Source organism: Cetorhinus maximus, chromosome 1 (assembly GCF_964194155.1).
Source record: "Cetorhinus maximus chromosome 1, sCetMax3.hap1.1, whole genome shotgun sequence".
Taxonomy (NCBI): Eukaryota; Metazoa; Chordata; class Chondrichthyes; order Lamniformes; family Cetorhinidae; genus Cetorhinus; species Cetorhinus maximus.
The window spans coordinates 169,687,138-169,707,981 of NC_135879.1; the positions used below are offsets into that span (position 1 = coordinate 169,687,138).

Consider the following 20,844-nt stretch of genomic DNA (forward strand, 5'->3'; position numbering starts at 1 on the left):
CAACCCTAAGAAAGCATCTAGCTATTATGAAAATGTTACACCTCTGTTAAAGCTGGGAGAATTGCTAGACTGGGAGCAGCCACTCGATCTCACAGCACTGAGAATCTGGACATTTATTGAAGAACTGTTAACTCCCAAAAATGGTAATTAACCTGCTGGTGTTGCAAGGTACAGCTTCAATTCAAAGTTTACAAGCTGCTTCAATAGGGGAGACTGTGGTGCAGTAGTAATGTCACTGGGTTAATACTTATCTAGGAACATAGGTTCATTTCCCACCATAGCAGCTGATGGAATTTAAATTTAAGCAATAAATCTGGAATTGTAAAGCTAGTTATGGTAACCATAAAATAAATTGTTGTAAAAACCCATCTGATTCACTCATGTGCTTTAGGGAAGGAAATTGCCATCCTTACCTTGTCTGGCCCACATGTGACTCCAGACCCAGAGCAGTGTGGTTGGTTCTTAACTGCCCTATGAAATGGTGTGGAATGCCACTTGTTTCAAGGGCAATAAGGGATGGGCAACAAATGCTGGCTTTGTCAGCTCACATCCCATGAAAGGATAAATAAATTTAAAAAAAACCTAATATCTCCTATCCTCAGCAGTGCAGTATACCATACAAAGTGAGTCTGCCCTGTCACTGAAATTTCACTTCAGAATCACACTTACTTGCAAGAAGAGTTCAGCCCACTTTCATAATACATAACCCTGACTGAGGATTTAATTAATGAAATGTGACAAATTTCATATTGAGAATTTCACATTTCAGGTTTTTATTATATTTTGTAATAAATGCTGCACAATGTACTAAAGGTATGGATAAAAGCATGCTGGTCTTTCTCTGAGCAAAGCAATTCAGCAAGTTATTAAAGCAACACAGAATGGCAGTGAGACAACACTCAGAACAATCCTTCAGTCGTCATATTGTAAGTTTGGACGCCAATTATTTTCTGAATCCAGTCAAGGTATTTCTTCGATATGAGCGTGTAAATCCCAGGCTTTTTGGCAGTTGGATTACTAGGGCCGTATGACACAATCCCTTTGTATTTACCGCTGCATATTAAAGGACCACCTGAATCACCCTGGAAGAAGAAAAATTGAAGAAGGGAAAGGTGATGTCAACAGGAATTGACTAATTTTGAACCTGTTTAGTTTGTAATATATTCATGCCAAATTGAGCTGTACTCAGTATTTATGCATGTGTGAAGACTTACAAGAAGATCTGAATGTACACGCCTGGAATATGCCATTGCAAAAAGTCCGGTCGGTCCAGGAAATATCATATCCTATCATCCCTCTCATATCCTGCTATCAAATATATCATCCAGTCGTTAACCAACCCCACTGTTGAAGTTGCTGCTACAATCAGCCCTTACAATCTAACAGCCCATTCCTCCTTTTGCTAATGTAGTTAAATTGTTATGATTGTGTGGTTTATGTTATGAGGGGAGTTTGTGGTGTCGTTGTAATGTTGCTGTACCAGTAACCCAGTGGGCCAGGCTAATACCCTGGGCACATGCGTCAAGTCACACCATGGCAGCTGGTGGAATTTACATTTAATTAATAAAATCTGGAATATAAGCCTAGTGCTGTAAAACTAGAGTTACTTGTTATAAAGGCCCACCTAGTTTGCTAATGTCTTTAGGAAAGGAAATCCACCATCATTACCTGTTCTGGCCTACATGTCACTCCAGACCCACAGTAATGTTGACTCTTAACTGTCCCTCTGAAATGGCTAAGTAAGCCACTCAGTTATACCAAACTGCTACAGAATAGACTGCAGTTCTTCAAGAAGGTGGCTTATCACCACCTCCTCAAGTGCAATTCGGGATGGGCAACAAATGCTGCTCTTGCTAGCAGCGACCACACCCGATAAAAGAATATAAAAAATGTTTTAGTACCACAGCTTTTGGCTTATAAGGTTATTATACTTTGGTACCATAGGTTTAAGTTTAGGGTAAATGAAGGGTGAGTCAAGGAAGCTGTTCTGGAGTCTGTCTGATAGTAAGCCTGGGTGCTTTATTTGTTAGAGATCAAATGAAGGCTCACATTGTGTTACTGAGGGGAAGGTGCACAATACTCACATTTGGAGACAATGGCTACGGTCCTTGAGTATACCATGGGGAGGATTTTCCCCTCATCGGGCGGGAACGGCAGGTGGGCCTGGGAGAGGCCGTGTAACGGTCTGCCGCCCGTGATCAGGCATCGACCGCGATTTCATGCCTGCTGATCAACTAATGGCCAGCCAGCGTGAATCGCTCACTGAAACGCTCAGTGCTGCCGTGGTGGGGGAGGGAGGAGGGCGAGCGCAGAAGTCAGCACAGGCATGCAGGTGCGCTCATGGAAAGCTCCCTGAAGGCACAGAGCTGCCTCAGGGAACTGAAGATTTATAACTTTACAAATAAAGATATTAAAAATAAGGTAAACATGTTCCCTCATGTGACTCTGTCACATGAGCAGGCACATGTTGGAAATGAGATTTAAACATTTTTATTTTATTTTTAATTAACATTTTAATTTATCATGGCAACCTCATACCGCCCGTGGATGAAGTTACCTGATAAATGCTAAGGCTGCCTGATTGATTTGCCCACCTGCCAACCATAACGTTGGCCAGGCAGTGAAAAATCTCTGCTTATTGTGCCGTTAATGGGCTTAATTGCCCTCTTAATTGCCCTCGGGTGTGCTTCCGAGTTTAGCATGCACCTTCCGACCGAAATATTGCGTGAGTGCGGGATGATGCTGGGATGCTCACCTGACATTATCACGCGTTATTTTACGCTCGAGTGGGTCAGGCGCGCGCCTGCCCGCTCAGCAAAAATTTCTGCCCATTATATGGCATTGGTAAGGACTTAGCTGGACAGTTATGACACCACACTTCAGCAACAATGTAAATACCTTATAAGGTGTGCAGAGGTGGAATTACCAGGATGTTACAAGGATGAGGGATTTCATTTATGAGGAGAGGCTGCCGGGGTTAGGATTGTTCTCCTTGGAAGAGAGAAGGTTAAGAGGTGATCTAGTAGAGATTTTTAAGATGATGAGGGGTTTAATGAAGAATACAGATAAATAACCAGAGGTCATTGAATCAAAATCCTTTGAGGTCAAATGGCCTCCTTTTGTGTTAAAAGTTTCCATGATTCTATGATATGACAAGCGTCTGTGAGTCTCTTGCAGTCATGACGTTTATTTCTTATATGTCATGCATTTATTTGAGATGACTATTTTAACAGAAATTGGCTGAACATCTTAAATGTTTCTTCTACTTAAAAGACCCTCTACTGAATCCGATTTCATGCACCTATTGAACAAATTGGGTGGTAATTTATGAGGGTTTCATCTGTCAGTTGGAGAGCTGGAGAGAGCCTCTATTCGGGAAGGCCCATCAAATTAAGTACCAGTCGGGCAGTTAACTGGATATTGGCAGAACCTTTCCAGGATCAAGGACCCTGTGAGTGTAAATCCTAAACACCGAGAGCCGTCAGCCAGTCAGAAGCCAGCAGCTCTTCATTGCTCGTGCCGAGTTGCCCTGAGAAGGTGGTATGGTGGCCTGCCTACTTGAAGCATTTTGATGATATTTTGATGTGGCTTCCAAGGTCACTTCAGGGGCAGTTAATATTCGACCTTGGTGACGTGAGATTGGAGTCACTTACAGGCCAGACCAGGTTAGGACAACAGGTTTCCTTCAATAATATATGTTAATGAATCCATGGGTTTTTACAGAAATTCTAAAAGTTTCAAGGTTACTTTCACTGATCGCAGCTAACACAATACACTCACCTTGGCCGCATCTTCTCTACCTTTGCTGTCACTAGCACAGATCATGTCCTCGGTTACGACAGGTTTACGATTGTAATAATCCTTACTGTTGCATGTTTTGCGATCTATCACATATAGCATCACTTCTCGAAGTGTGTCAGATGGAGACTTAGATTTTGCAGTTCTTACTCCCCATCCTGCCACTGTACAACATGTTCCGGGTTTCACATCTGCATGCTTATCTTGAGGTAGTGGGAGCAGTTTCACATCTTTGTTGATCTTTGCATCTTTGGACAGCTGTGGTCAATAAGAATAAATTAATATTTTTGCTCCTCAAAACATGAAGATCTTACAGTATTGATCTATTCCAAAGGAGGACTGTAATTTTCTCCTTGTAAGGAACCTGCTCAAAAATGCTTCCCCTCTTGGATTGAATACTCTGACCTGGATCAGGCAACGGTTCCATAGGCACTGACCGCCCTCTGCTATGGCTCTCCAGATGTTGTTCATCATGTACGGACCGTGATGGTGATTGCTGTTATCTGGAGTATCACAACACAGCCCAACCCAATTCTCATCAAACATCTGCACAGCAGGAATCATTGGCCAATCTGGAGCAGGATCCCCAGTTGTTTATTTTTCTAAGGGTGCTTGAAGCTTTTATAGGTTCCCAACCACTCTCCCAGCTGGCAGTAATGAACTTTATACTTGAGTTTTCCTGATCTGTATCTGTAATGTATTTACTCTTTTCATCCACATGTGGGTAACTATGTCAATGTATTTTAATATCTATCATTCGCTCTCCTTTGGCAATGTGTATGTATGGTGGTTTGGAATAGATAGCATTTTCCAATTCTTTTTCGAAAACCAATGAAAGGAATGTGGGATTTGGGTAAAAAGTGGCTGATTGAATTCAATGTTAGTTAAACGTTAAGTGATACATTTTGGTTTTAAAAAATACTTCTGGAATTCTATTTGATTGCAAGTAGGCGTGGCTCTGTGGAAGAGTGAAAAGATTTGGTTCATGCGACATTAAAGACAGCACAAAAACAAAAAGCTAAAAGCTACTGCGGATGCTGGAAATCCAAAACAAAAACAGAATTACCTGGAAAAACTCAGCAGGTCTGGCAGCATTGGTGGAGAAGAAATCAATTAACGTTTCGAGTCTTCATGACCCTTCGGCAGAACTGAGTATAGTTAGGAGAAAGGTGAAATATAAGCTGGTCTAAGGTGGGGGGGCGGGGGGAGAGAGAGAAGTTGAGGGTGTGGTGATTGTGGAGATAAGCAAGCAGTGATAGGAGCAGATAATCAAAAGATGTCACAGACAAAAGGATCAAAGAGGTGTTGAACACCACTTCAACACCTCTTTGATCCTTTTGTCTGTGACATCTTTTGATTATCTGCTCCTATCACTGCTTGCTTATCTCCACAATCACCACACCCTCAACTTCTCTCTCTCCCCCCGCCCCCCCACCTTAGATCAGCTTATATTTCACCTTTCTCCTAACTATACTCAGTTCTGCCGAAGGGTCATGAAGACTCGAAACGTTAACTGATTTCTTCTCCACCGATGCTGCCAGACCTGCTGAGTTTTTCCAGGTAATTCTGTTTTTGTTTTTGTTAAAGACAGCACTCTGGGTTGATCAAGTGGTAAAAATAAATAAAAGCAAGAAGTAAAAATAGATAATGGAATTCTAGATTTTATCACAAGAGTTACAGAAAATAAAGCCCAAGGGGTATTACTGAGCTGTAAGACTTCACTTAGAGAACCGTGTACAGTAATGGGCACAACACTACAGGAAGTATATTGAGGTTTCAGAGAAGATACAATATGGAGAGGAACCATGTGTCTTTTTTAAATCTTTTCATGAGACCTGGGTGTCACTGGCAAGCCTGGCATTTGTTACCCATCCTTAATTGCTCAGAAACTGTCTTGGATTCTGAAATGGCCAGGCCATTTCAGAGGGCAGTTAAGAGTCAACCACATCACTGTGGATCAGGAGTCACACATAGGCCAGACCAGCTAAGGATGACAGATTTCCTTCCCCAAAGGACATTAGTGAACCAGATAGGTTTGCACAACAATCGACAATAGTTTCATTATCACCATTACTGAGATTAGCCTTCAATTACATATTTTATTAATTGAATTTAAATTCCACCAACTCCCATGGTGGGACTTGAAACTACATTAGCATTAGTCTGGGCCTCTGGATTACTATTCTAATGATGTTACCATGACATCACAATCAGAATCTCCCCTGATATACAAAAACCCAGCATAAGAGTTAGGATGCTTCCTGGTATGAGGAACTACAAATGTGAAGAAAGACTTGACAAATTGGTATCTTTTTGTTAGAAAGAATATGGGACAACATGATAGAAGCATTTAGAATTGTGAACGGATCAGACAGGCTTACAGAAGCAGAATCTTTCCAAGAGTTGGGGGCTCCAGAATAGGACTAAATATAAAAGATTTTGAAGTGAAAACAGGTGAAACGTCTTTACATAGAGAGTTGTGAGGCTGTGAAATTCACTTCCAATCTTAGTGGCTGAAACAGAAACTATTCTGACCTTCAATATTAGGGTGAATAGGTAGATGAAGGAAAAGGGAATGAGGGAATATGGGGATAGAATAGATAAATTGGTTAGGATTATTTGCTCACACCGGCAAGGAATTTCCTCAAATGGCATAATTAGCAAGATAGATCAAAATTTACACTGTTTTTGGAGGGAGAAAGAGAATATGATGAAATACTAGGGGTTACCATTGACTAGGAACTGAACTGGACCAGCCATATAAATACTATGGCTCAAGAGCAGGTGAAAGACTGGGAATTCTGCAGTAAGTAACTCATTCCTGACTCCCCAAAGCCTGTCCACCATCTACAAGGCACAAGTCAGGGGTGTGATGGAATACTCGACACTTGCATGGATGGGTGCAGCTCCCAAAACACTCAAGAAGCTTGACACCATCCAGCACAAAGCAGCCCACTTGATTGTCTCTCCATCCACCACTGTAAACATCCACTTTCTCCACCACTGACACAAAGGAGCATCAGTGTATACCATCTACAAGTTGCACTGCAGGAATTCACCAAGGTTCCTTAGACAGCCCCTTCCAAACCCATGACCACTACCACCTAGAAGGACAAGGGCAGCAGATATATGGGAATACCAGCTTCTGCAAGTTCCCCTCCAATTCACTCACCATCCTGACTTGGATATTGGAATACAAAGTAAAATTTCAAAATTTGCTGATTATACCAGAATTGGACATGTGGTAGACAGTGAGGATGATACCAAATATCTGCAACTGGATATAGATAGGCTATCAGAATACGCAGACAAGTGGCAGATGGAATTGAGTGCAGAGACATATGAGGTGATGCATTTTGGCAGAAGGGATAGGGAGCTTAGAATCAGTAGAGACTTAATTACACAATTTTAAAATGTGTAAATGTACAAAGGGACCTGGGTGCGCATGTGCATTGATCTTTGAAGGGGACAGGACATAGTAAGAGAATAGTTAACAAAGCATATTGGATCTTCAGTTTCATAAATAGGGGTATTGAATACAGAAGCATGGAGGTTATGCTGAATGTTTTTGAAGCTCAGGTTAGGTCACAACTAGTGGGGTATTGCAACTGATTGGATTGCTCTAGAGAACTGGCATTTACGCGATGGGATAATGGCCTCCTTCTGTGCCGCATTGACTTCATGGCCTCATGAATCTACTTTTTGAGAACAGGACTCATCTGGGCATTTTCCAACATTGTCAGTTAGATGCCAGTATTGTAGCTGTACTGGAAAAGTTTGACTAGGAGTGTGGCTAGTTCTGGAGCACAAATCTTCAACCTTTTCCATACTTAGCATGTTCTGTATTTTCTATTTTTTAATCATGTGATGTAAACCAAATTGATTGAAGATTTGGATCTGTGATGCTCATGACCTCAGGAGGAGGTCAAGATGAATCATTCACTCAGCTCTTCTAGCTGAAGATGGTTACAAAATGTCAGCCTTGTCACTTATGTGCTGGACTTTACCAGCAATGATGATGGGGATGTTTGTAAATGTGGCAATTTTCTCATTAGTTGTGTAATTATTCACCATCATTGATGATTGAACGTGATTAGAATACAGTGCTTTGATCTGATTGGTTGGTTGTGGGACAGTTTAGCTGTCTATCTCATGCTGCTTCCACTGTTTCGAATACATGTAGCCCTGTGTTGTAGCCTCACCAAGTTGGCACCTCATTTTTAGGTATGGCTGGGGCTGCTCCTGCAATGCTCCCCTACACTCCTCATTGAATCAGAGTTGGTCTTGTGGCTTGATGTGAAAATGTTGGTAAAAGACAATGGCACCTAATTCTTATCAAGTGACCATTGCTGAAAACCAACAGGATCAGGATAAAGACAAGATGGGGCTCAACTGTGATAACTCCTTGGGGTCAAGCAGCTAGCTGATACTCATTATCAACACTCCCATGTGAAGAACTGCTTCGCAAGAACTGTAATCTTCTGCATGTCTGAGTCTCAATCTTTGACAGCACTTTAACCAATAAAAATACTGGCGGACCTCACAAAGTATTTTCCATTAATTCTCCTCAAAGAGATTGAAGAGGTAAAGCTGTTACTGTTCTGTGAAATGAAACACCGCTGTCTTTCTAAATTAATAGTTTTAAATATTACAAACAAACCAGAATGAAAGAAATAAAATTCGTACTTGGAGTAGCATGATGTCATTTTCTGTAGTTTTTATGTTAAACTGTGGATGGGGGTGTTGCTTCTCAACCTCAAGTTTTTGTTGACTCTTCTCATTCCGTGAAAGAGAATGTGCTCCAAGAACAACTTGAATAGGCTTATCCCTGCATTTCATTAGAAAGAGATAATTATTCTTTGCTTTCTTTAAAAAGGACAGTTTTCAAAAATTCAGAAGAATAAGTACAATAAGGTTTCAAACAGTGTAAGAGTATCAAGCTGAAAAAAAAATTAACCAACCCTTACTATTTATTATTGTTTTCATTCTTACGATTCTAAGATGCAGAAAAAGGCTACTCAATTCAACTGGCCTATGCTGGTGTTAATACTCCAAATGAACTTGCTTCAACTCGACCTCTTCCCATTCTGTTCCCGCATCCCTCTATACGCTTCTCCCTCATGTAAGAAAAGCTTCTACATTTCGTGCAAACACACAGTAAGGCAGATTATTATATAAATAAAAACACAAATTGTTGGGATTAAATGGCAGCTCAGTCAGCATCCAAAAAATTGGCATTTAAGTGGAATTCTTTATCAGATGCTGACTGACCTGTTGTGCATTTCCAGAATTCTCTGTTTTTACTTCAAATTTCTTGTAATGACACTTTTTTCTGTTGATCTCTACTATAAGTGCTGTGGTTTAGTATTTTGTGAAGAAAAGCATCGACAGCTGGAGATCACAGAATCACAGAATTGTTACAGCACAGAAGGAGGCCATTCAGCCTGTCAGTCTGCACTAGCTCTTAGTAAGGACAATTTACTGAGTGCCATTCCCCTGCTTTCTTCCCGTAACCCTGCACAGTCTTCCTTTTCAGATAACAACCCAGTTTCCCCTGCTTTCTTCCCGTAACCCTGCACATTCTTCCTTTTCAGATAACAACCCAGTTTCCCCTGCTTTCCTCCCGTAACCCTGCACATTCTTCCTTTTCAGATAACAATCCAGTTTCCTCTTGCAAGCCTCAATTGACCCTGCCTCCACCACACTCTCAGACAGTGCATTCCAGACCCTAACTGCTCGTTATGTGAAAGCGATTTTCCTTATGCCACCACTACTTCTTTTGCCAATTCCCTTAAATCTGTGCCCCATGTAATGTGGCTTTTAATAGAGAATGGGAATAAAATGAAAACTGTTGGTAAAATATTCACTCTAGAAAATCTAAATGAGGTTAAACATTTCTTGCGGGAGCACATCCTAGCTATAGTGACACAAAGTTTGTGAAGTCAGGTGGTCATTCCTTAGTTTCTGTGCCACTGTTGCTCTCCCACACCACTAGGGGCACGTTTAAATACCCGCCATGGCCCAGAGGATACATCCAGCAGAAGAGCAGCCAACAGGGGATTACTTGGGGGTAGGGGAGAGCTAGGAACCCTTCCCCCTGAAAGATAACACTATTAACCCAATCAGCCCCTTTCTAATGGGGTTTCATTTTGACAAATGTCCTCTTTACTTTTGTGACCTGGACCCCCAGCTGGTACACACATGTCATTTGGTGGATGATCAGGTACCACTGTCGAAATGTTCACACTGATGGGTCACAGAAACTCCCAATGTTGGGGATCCCAGCCCCAGTCCACATCCTCCGATTTCACAAGGCCCCACATTATCCCTATTACAAAACCCAATATATGCAGGTCCCAACCTAATTTCTGGCCCTGCCGCTACACTTCCAATGAAGGATTGCTGAAGTCGTACCCTCTTATGCTCAGTTCTGCCCTAACCAATTTTCTAACTGCACGCTACTGTCAGAGAGCCTTACTTATGTTTTCCTGATACTTGCAGCCTGTAGTAAGGCTCCCCACCAGTAGGACATATGCAGAAAATTATCCTCACAGAATACTTACTGACAGACTTTAATTTGATAAGAGGAGTTGGTGTCACCAGAACATTAAGTCATGTAAGCTATTAAACTTGGAATAAACTTGGATGACTGGCTGATCAAATTAATTCATGTTCATAACCAGAAAACTATGGGCAGAATTTTCCATTCCGGGACTAATTGCTGTGGAGGGGTTGGGGGTGGGGATGGGGAGTGTTTCCTGCTGCGGAGCCATCTGGGAATTCACGCCGTATCGTGTGACCCTGGCCTCATTGATTGTGCAGTCAGGAGTCTCCCGGTGTATTATGCAGTGGGCGGGCTAGATGACGCGCGCACCGCTGTCATATCTAGGTACCATATTTAACAGGTGCCGAGACATCAACTGACCTCGGGGAGGAGATGGCCCGAAGGGGACAGGAGATCCAGCGCCCAAATTTAGCAATGCCTCCGTGGGCATCCTGCTGCACGAAGTGGAGACCAGGAAGGACGTCCTCTATCCAGAGGATAGGAGGAGGAGGCTGAACAGGGAAATGAACCCAGCATGGGAGGATGTCTCCAGGGGAGTCAGTGCCCACGGCGCCCACTGTAGGACAGCCCTGTAATCCCTGCAGTGCAGGAAGTGGGTGAATGACATAATCCGCTCCGCCAAGGTAAGTGAACCCACAACTGCTCAGGCATCATCATCAGGCAGACGCGGTGGAGGCCCTCAAAAGAGTGGCACACGAGGCGGAGGAATTTGTCTGCCTGCTCTCTGATGAAGTGATGCATGCAAGGAGGTCTCCATGGGGAGGGTGGGGAACTCCATGGAGACCCCGGTCCAGCAGATTCTGCCGGAGATGTGCGCAGACCTGCACTCCATCGTAGCCATGGGTGAGCCTTCGCAGTGGCTACGTGAGAGGGGTCGAGGCACCTCGACTTCCCTCCAGGTTCCCCTTCCCCTCAAGGAGTCAGGCACTCGGGCACCCAAATGGAGGAAGAGTAGCAGTTGGACACCCCTGGGACCTCCACTCAGCACTCTCTGAGGGTGTCCAGCCTGTCCAAATCCCATTATCTGTGACCCCTTCAGCTTCATTCTCTGTGACTGCAGAGGGAGCAGCTGCCCCACAACAGGACAGCCAAAGTAAGCTGGGGCCCTCCAGGCCTTGGGTATCCAGAGGGCGCCTGCCAAGGTCATCCAAGACAACAGGGTAAACCGGTCAGCAGGCTGCCTCCACCCCTGCTGGGGATGTCAGGGCAGCACCTAGGAGAAGTAGTAGGGAACGAAAAATGAAGAAGTTGTGATTTCAGATGTGGTTGCACAGGTACACTATCATTGTTAAACTTATCACACTTTAATCATGTCTGATGTCTTCTATTTGTGATAGTCCTTAAGCCTGTGCATTCCCCACCCCAAGCCCCAGCCCCCACCATCTTCTGAAGGACACCCCATGTCTCCCAGAATCATGCATGTGCAGGGAGGCAAAGGTCTTTGCGAGGGCCCTCGTGAGCCATGTGCAAGAAGTCTCCCGCGCGTGTTGAGCTTTTGCGTTCACACTCTCATCTGTCCCAAGGCCCTAGCATTGTAAGTACTATATGCTGGGTTTCCCCTTCAGTTGTTCAGGTCAGATGACCTGCATCTCCGCCCACCCCGATGACCCAACTCCCATGCAGCATCTCGAGATCTCCCCCATGAGCCTCTGCATAGTTTGCCCCCAAGGACACATCATTGACACCACTGCTGCATGTGTTGTTCCAGGTTCCGGTTGCCAGAGGCCTCCATCTTCCACCCCAAATCCCAGAAGCTGCCCCAGGCCATCTTCAAGTAAGTGCCAACATGTACATGCCACATTGGTCCAGATGTGAACTGGTTCGGCGTGGTTTCCCACTGGCGATGCAGATGATTGGGGAGGTTTTGGGTGGTGCTGATTCTGGTCAGGCCTTCAGGTGTATCCCATTAACGGGATACAATTCAGTTTCTCACTGGCCTCTGGTGGGAATGGTGACCCGCCATGGTGGGCAGGAGTGGAAGATCCGCCTTCATTTTACGTTGGCAGGAAACCAATTTTTCAGCTCCCTCCGTATTGTCCACCCCCGACCGCTATTAAACCCACCAGGGAGTCTGGAAAATTCCACCCTATCATTGTCTTGTAATCTAACAATCATCAATCAAAGTAAACAATTAGATTTAATTTTTTTTAATCCTATCAAGGAATATACTAACAGAAATATAACAATAATGTTGTAACGTCAATGTTTCAAAGCAATTATTTGATGTTGTCTAGGTATGGGAGCTAAGTGGTTTATAAACTAAAGTTAATAATCATAGCAATGTTTCACATACACATGTACACACTATAACTTACAATTTACAGTGTGCTGCAGTCAATATCCATCCACGTCTGATCAGAGCCCCTCCACACCAATGTCCATAGCTCTTCGTTCCCTTGCGAACTTGGATAGATGCCATGTAAGGTTTTGAATGGGGCTTAACTTTGCGGCCTCCGATAATTTCCACACCATTATCTGTATTAAAATTATATAGAAGATACTGAAAGGCTGTTTTATGAGTTTAAACGAGTACTGAATTATTGTATGTACATCTTCACAACTGTGAATATAGAAGAAATCATGTGTTTAAGGAAGGTGAGGGGAGAGTGACTGTCCTTGACATCAAGCCTTATTTCACTGATTGAAGTCAATGAGAGTAAGGGATAAAACTCTCCGCTGGCTTCAGTCATACCGAAGATGGTTGTGGTCTCAGACCCAAGACATCACTGTGGGAGTTCCTCAGGGTACTGTCCTTGGCCCAACCATCTTTGAACCTACTTCATCAATGACTTCCCTCCAAGGTAGGTTCAGAAGTGGGGATGTTCGGTGATGATTGCAGTGTTCAGTTCTCCTACAATTGCTTATATAATGAAGCAGTCTGTGCCCACACAAAGCAAAGCCTGGACAACATCCAGGCTTGGGCTAAGTGGTAAATAACATTCATATCACAGAAGTGTTGGGCAATGACCATCTTTAAAAAGAGAGAGTCTAACCATGCCCCCCTTAACATTCAAAGGCATTGCCATCACTGAACCCTCCCCTCACCCCCGCCATCAACAAAATTGAGTTCAAAATTGACAAGGAGGAAGTTTCGAATAGATTTTCGGTACTTAAAGTTGATAAGGCACCGGGACTGGATGAGATGCATCCAAGGAGATTGAAGGAAGTGAGAGTAGGAACTGCAGGGGCACTGGCCATAATCTTTCAGTCTTCGCTAAAGTCAGGGGAGGTGCCAGAGGATTGGAGCATTACAAATATTACACCTTTGTTCAAAAAAGGTTGTAGGGATAAGCCCAGCAATTACAGACCAGTCAGTTTAACTTCAGTGATGGGCAGGATTCTAGAAGCAATTATTCGGGATAGAATTAGTAGTCACATGCAAAAATATGGGTTGATAAGGAAGAGCCAGCATGGTTTTCTAAAAGGGAAATTGGGTTTAACTAACTTGCTGGAGTTTTTTGAAGAGGAAGCAGAAAAAGTTGATGAGGGTAATACTGTTGATGGTGGTGTACATGCACTTTCAAAAGGCATTTGGTACAGCGCCACACAACAGACTTGTGAGAGAAGTTATTGCTCATGGAATAAAAGGGACAGTAGAAACGTGGATATAAAATTGGCTGAAAAATAGGAAGCAGAGAGTAAGGGTCAATGGATATTTTTCAGGCTGGGGGAAACTTTGTAGTGGAGTTCCCCAGGGGTCAGTATTGGGACCCTTGCTTTTCCTGATATATATTAACGCTTTAGATCTTGGTGTGCAGGGAACAATTTCAAAGATTGCAGATGATATGAAGGTTGGGAGTGTTGTGAACTGTGAGGAGAGGACATAGGCAAGTTGGTGGAGTGGGCAGATAGGTGGCAGATGAAGTTCAATGCGGAGAAGTGTGAGATGATGCATTTTGGTAGGAAGAACATGGACAGACATTATAAAATAAGGGGTGAAATTTTGAAGAGGTGCAGGAGCTGAAAGACTTGAGTGTATATGTGCATAGATCATTGAAGGTGGCAGCACAGGTGGAGAGAGCAGTTAATAAAGCATATAGTATGCTGTGCTTTATTAATAGGGGCTTAGAGTACAAGAGCAGGGAGGTTATGCTGAATTTGTATAAGACACTCTTTAGGCCTCAGTTGGAATACAGTTCTGGGCGCCACAAGGATGTGAGCACATTGGAAAGAGTGCAGAAGTGGTTTACAAGAATGGTTCCAGGGATGAGAGTCTTCAACTATGAGAATAGATTGGAGAGGTTGGGACTGTTCTCCTTGGAGAGAAGAAGGTAAGAGGAGATTTGATAGAGATGTTCAAAATCATGAGGGGGCTGGACAGAGTAGATAGGGAGAAGCTTTTCCCGCTCATAAAAGGATCAAGAACGAGAGGGCACAGATTTAAAGTGATTTGCAAAAGAAGCAAATGTGACATGAGAAAAAACTTTTTCACACAAGTGGTTCAGGTCTGGAATGCACTGACTGGAAGTGTGGTGGAGGCATGTTCAATCGAAGCATTCAAGAGGGAATTAGATGATTATTTGAATCGAAACAATGTGCAAGGGTATGGGTAAAAGGCAGGTCAATGGCATTAGGCCGTAATGCTCATTTGGAGAGCCAGTGCAGAGACAATGGGCCGAATGGCCTCCTTCTGTGCCATTAAAGTTCTGTGATTCTGGGGATCATTAGTAACTAGAAACAGAACTGGACCAGCCACATAAATACTGTGGCTACAAGACCAGATGAAAGTCTTGATATGCTGGGGTGAGTGATTCACCTCCTGTCTCCCTGAAGCCTTTGGACCATGTACAATGCGTAAGACAGGAATGTGATGCAATACACTTCACTTGCCTGGATGACTGCAACTCCAACTACACTATGTTATGATTTGGCAGATGATGTGTGTCAGGTGGATCAAATCCACGAGGGAAACTTGATCACATGGTCACAATAGTTTTGCAATTTGTATTTTATTTTGAGGTGTGTGCCCTGAATTCAGAAGTTATCAGTCCACCAAGACATTAGAGATTTTTTATAATTAAACCTTTACTAACAAAAGAAAAGATTTCAAGCACATACATAAGTCTACAAATTACTACTATAATAACACCTAAAACTCCTAATTAACCTGGCTTCCAGTTACACCCATTTAAGGCAATCGTTAGAAAAATTAAAAAAATGTAAACAGATGCCAGCAAGTTAACGCAATACCCTGGACAGTAGAATTCAAAGTGGCTTTTCTCAGCTTTGATTTCTATAGGCAGCAGGCTTAATGCACAAATGCTGGAGGCTTTTCACACTTCTGGTAGATCTTACAATGCCTCTTTTGACACATAGCCTCATTCTCTTTTATATATATTTTTCCCTTTTAATGTAAATCCCATTGTTCCCATAGGTCTTTGGAACTTTACCTTTCTCATAATATAAATCATTTCATGGTGCTAGTATTATCAGTGGCTAGGTGTAACATCCTACTATCTCTTTGAAATTCAAACTACCCTGGTTTATCTAAAAATGCAAATTCTCCTTACCTCACATTCTGAGACTTCAACCATGTTTAGGTCTTTAGCATTTCAAACCTAGCTTGTTTTGATGATTCAAAGCCTCCAGACCAGCCGTCTCCAATTCAATTAAATCCCATACACACACGCACACATAAAAACTATCCAAACCTCACTATTAACCTACTTTTACAATAAATCACAATAATATGATGAGAATTATTATTCTTTTGTGATAGCTCAAGAAGCTAAACAACATCTTGGATAAAATAGCCCATTTAATCCACCAGTTTAAACATTCATTCCCTCCAACTCTGGTGCAAGTTGGCTACAAACTGCACTGTAGTAACTTACAATGGCATCTTTGACAGCACTGCTCAAACCCACAACCTAGACCATCTAGACGGACAAGGGAAGCAAGTGCATGGGATCAAGACCATAAGACCATAAAATGTAGATGCAGAAGTAGGCCATTTGGCCCATCGAGGATGCTCTGTCATTCAATGAGATCATGGTGGATCTGATAATCCTCAACTCCACTTTCCTGCCTTTTCCCTATAACCCTTGATTCCCTTACTGATTAAACATCTGTATCTCAGCCTTGAATATACTTAACAGCCCCGCCTCTACAGCTCTCTGCGGTAAAGAATTCCATAGATTGATGACATTCTGAGAGAAAAAATTGCTCTTTATCTCTGTTTTAAAAGGACGCCCCCTTGCTCTGAGATTATGCCGTCTGGTCCTAGACTCTCACAAAGTGAAACAACCTGTCTGCAACTACCCTGTCAAACCCCCTGAGAATCTTATATGTTTCAATAAGGTCGCCTCTCATTCTTCTAAACTCCAATAAGTACAGGCCCAACCTACTCAACCTCTCCTCATAAAAAAATCCCTCCATACCCAGGATCGACCTAGTGAACCTTCTCTGGACTGCCTCCAATTCCAGTATATCTTTTCTTAGATAAGGGGACCAAAACTGTTCACAGTATTCTAGGTGTGGTCTAACTAGTGCTTTGTATAGTTTTAGCAAGACTTCCCTATTTTTATACTCCATTCCCTTTGAAATAAAGGCCAACATTTGCCTCCCCTATTACCTGTTGAACTTGTATGTTAGCTTTTTAGGATTCATGCACAAGGACTCCCAAAACCCTCTGTGCTGCAGCCTTCTGCAGTCTTTTTCCATTTAAATAATATTCAGCTCCTCTATCCTTCCTGTCAAAGTGCATAACCTCACATTTTCCCACATTATATTCCATCTACCAAGTTTTTACCCACTCACTTAAACTGTCTATATCCCTCTTTAAACTCCTTGTGTCATCCTCGCCACTTGCCTTCCCACCTATTTTTGTGTCATCTGCAAAATTAGTTATAGTACATTCACTTCCCTCATCTAAGTCATTAATATATATTGTAAATAATTGAGGCCCCAGCATTGATCCCTGTGGCACTCCAGTAGTTACAGGTTGCCATCCAGAAAATGTTCCCCTTATCCCAATTCTCTGTCTTCTATTAGTTATCCATGCTAATATACTACCCCCAACACCATGGGCTCTTATCTTATTAAGTAGGCTTCTGTGCGGTACCTTATCGAACGCCTTTTGGAAATCCAAATATATTACATCGATTGGTTCCCCTTTATCTATCCTACTTGTTATCTCCTTAAGGAATTCTAATAAATTTATTAGGCATGATTTCCCCTTCATGAAACCATGCTGACTCTGCTTGATTAGGTTATGTATTTCTAAATGCTCTACTATTATATCCTTTATAATAGACTCCAACATTTTCCCAATGACAGATGTTAAGCTTACTGGCCCATAGTTATCTGTTTTTTGTCTCCCTCCCTTTCTGTATAATGGTGTTACATTGGCCATTCTCCAATCCTCTGGGACTTATCCAGAATCGAAGGATTCTTGGAAGATTACTACCAATGCATCCACTATCTCTGTAGCTACTTCCTTTAATATCCTGGGATGCAATCCATCAGGTCCAGGGGACATATCGGCCTTTAGCCCCATTAGTTACCCTAGTACTTTTTCTTTAGTGATAGTTATTATATTTATTTCCTCCCCACCTTTTGCCCCTTGATTGTTTCGTATTTTTGGAATGCTATTAATATCTTTTACCATGAAGACTGAAGCAAAGTTGGCTACATATATTATTCAACTCCTCTGCCATTTCCTGGTTCCCCATTATTATTTCCCCAGCCTCATTCTCTAAGGGGCCTATGTTCACGTTGGCCTCTCTCTTCCTTTTTATATATTTAAAGAAGCTCTTACTGCCCATTTTTATCTTACTTGCTAGTTTACCCCCAAAGTTTATTTTCTCCCTCTTATTATTTTTTTCATCATCTTTTGTTGGTTTTTAAAACTTTCCCAATCCTCTGGCTTACCATTAATCTTTGCCACATTGTATTTTTTTTCTTTCAATCTGACACTGTCCTTAACTTCCTTGGTTAACCATGGTGGTTTATCCCCTTCCTTGAATCCTTCTTCCTCACTGGGATATACCTTTGTTGAGAGTCATGAACTATTTTCTTAAACGTCTGCCATTGTTCATCAACCTTCTTTTCTGCTAAACTACTCTCCTAGTCCACTCCAGCCAACTCTTCCCTCATTCCATTGTTATAACCCTTAATGAAGTTTAGCACAGTTGTTTCTGTCCCAAGTTTCTCAATCTCAAACTGAATGCAAAATTCTACCATATTAAGGTCACTGTTTCCTAGGAGATCCTTTACTCTGAGATCATTTATTAAACCTACCTCATTACGCATTAACAGATCCAAAATAGCCTAATCCCTGGCTGGATTAACAACATATTGTTTTAATAAACTGTCCCGAATACACTCATGTCTACCTCTCCAATTTGATTCTCCCAATCTACATGAAGATTAAAGTCACCAATGATTAATGCACTGCCTTTTTTACATACTCTCATTATGTCCTGATTTATTCTCTGTCCTACAGTATAGCTACTGTCAGGTAGCGTATAGACTACACCCACCAGTGTCTTCTTCCCTTGTTTTCTTACCTCCACCCATATGCTTCTACATCTTTCAATCCAAGGTCCTTTCTGGCTATTGTACTTATTCCATCTCATACTAACAAAGCTACCCCACCATCAACCTCTTCTTGCCTGTCCTTTCAAAAAGTCACAATATCACCTCCAAGTTCCCCATTATATCACACAATATCCTGACATGAAATAACGGCACTGTAGGAGTATCATTGACACTCAGAATGATGCGGCCCAAGAAACCAGCTCACCAGCACTACTCAAGGGCAATTAGGAATAAGGAATAAATGCTGGCCTTGCCCATGATGTCCACATACCGTAAATAAGTACAAAAAGTTAATCTTTAAAGCATATTCAAATATGTTCATTCCCAGTGCTCACAAGTCAGAGTGATTTAGTTTCAGTTCAGAATGAGAAGCTAATACATGACATTCGGTATGAAGACTGGGCAGGTAAATAGAGTCAGACTGTGAGTTTGGGGAACAGGCCACTTGCTAAGTTCTAGTTGTTTATTTTTCCTTTGTTGTTCTCTTTCCAACACACAGCTACCTCAAGCTGTAGGCAGCAATAAAACCAGCTGTATGTAGGTGCAGAAGGGCAGCCAATGATTGTTCAGTCACTGTTGACCCATGGGCATGGTCACTGATAGTCAGGTAAGTGATATGGGGCTGGGTGGAGGACAGCGATGGGAGGTGAACAGAATAGGGGAGGTGGGCACTCCTCAGTGCCCCACAATGAAACCTAAGAAAAATAAGTTCTTGTCAGGGCCTTTCCTGCCCTTGGATCCAATTTCCGGGAGATTTGGCCTGGTGGGGTAGCTGACACTGCTCCCGGGCTTCTGTCTAAAAATGCATTTGGGCGTATTGTCAATGTTCAATGGAATAAGTAATAAGATGAGATGTAAGGTATTGCTAATTCCACATCACTTGTTTCACACCATCATGCAAAATTAAATTTACCCCTAGGAGAATGAAATCTACTATTTTAACTCAATCGGTAAAAAGACAGCAACAATTTAGTTTTGGCATTGAATATCATCAGTTTGATAGCAAAATATATTTTTTTTTCTGAAAAATGCTCTTACATTTGCTACTTTTGTGCTTCCTAAAATGTTATGAAATAAAAGTACATCAAAAGGGAAGTAGACGTCTATTGTAATAGATACAGAAAGGGATAAATATTAATATATTAGATGCTGAGAGTTTAGGTTAATTGTTGCAAAACGCTTCAAAAATACTCATTACCATTTAAATATTATTAAAATAAATCCTAATATAAATGCACAAAGTATAAAAGTTGCTTATTTTGTTACTTACAGGTTGGAGTTAGGGAAACCACAATCAAAGAAATGAACAGAGCACTTTGCAATGATTTCATTGTAGCTTCTCTTGTGATTACAAGCGAAGTTCTCATGTAATTTATAATAAACTCAAAGGGATGTGGTTTGTTCCCTTTGATGTCATCTCTAAGAAGTTATATTCTTTCTATTGTGAATCTTCAAGCCACATGACAACGCCCAAAGCTGACCAGAGTATCGTAACCAATATTAAGGCATCAGTAAGGCATCACTGAGGGTTTCTTGAAGGAATTTATCATTTCATACAGAACTTGATTTTTTCAATGAAACATTCCCATGACACATATGCAAAATTTAGGGCAGAATCATTCCAGATTTACCCAAAGTGTGGGAGTGGGCGGGAAAAAGGACGTTTTTCCTGCCGGCCACAATGGTGGATTTTCACGCCGTATCGTCCCATTCCCGGTGTGTTCCACCTCATTAATTATGCATTCACGGAGAACACGCTGGATTGCTGGCAGATGGGCTCGGATTTACCCGCCACGCTGTGACCCCAGCGCTTCCTCACTCCAGGCACCGTATCCAAAGCACACCAGAGCGCAGCCTACTCCCTGTCTACAGACCTGGACTGTTCCAGGTGGCACATTGACCGAAAACAAAGAAGATGGCAGCCCCCCAAAATTTAGGAT

The 20,844-nt window shown here is 42.2% G+C and overlaps 1 protein-coding gene across 1 annotated transcript; it reads right to left on the reverse strand.

Moving 5' to 3' along the window:
- Positions 1-751: 751 nt before the first annotated feature.
- Positions 752-20,267, reverse strand: LOC144690025 (granzyme K-like). The gene is made up of 5 exons (XM_078557568.1): positions 20,175-20,267; positions 12,679-12,838; positions 8,485-8,626; positions 3,781-4,056; positions 752-1,082 (listed from the first exon to the last, which is right to left on the reverse strand). Exons 1-5 carry the CDS (start codon positions 20,233-20,235, stop codon positions 900-902), a joined length of 822 nt encoding a protein of 273 aa, XP_078413694.1. The 5' UTR covers positions 20,236-20,267; the 3' UTR covers positions 752-899.
- Positions 20,268-20,844: the final 577 nt, after the last annotated feature.

Excerpts from the sequence above, each read along its gene's own strand:
- LOC144690025 (XM_078557568.1), bottom strand. The coding sequence starts at position 20,235 with ATGAAATCATTGCAAAGTGCTCTGTTCATTTCTTTGATTGTGGTTTCC. Across the intron at positions 8,627-12,678 it reads ACTGCAGCACACTGTAAATT|GGATAAGCCTATTCAAGTTG; the intron begins GTAAGTTATAGT and ends AATGAAATGCAG. Across the intron at positions 1,083-3,780 it reads GTAGAGAAGATGCGGCCAAG|GGTGATTCAGGTGGTCCTTT; the intron begins GTGAGTGTATTG and ends TTCTTCTTCCAG.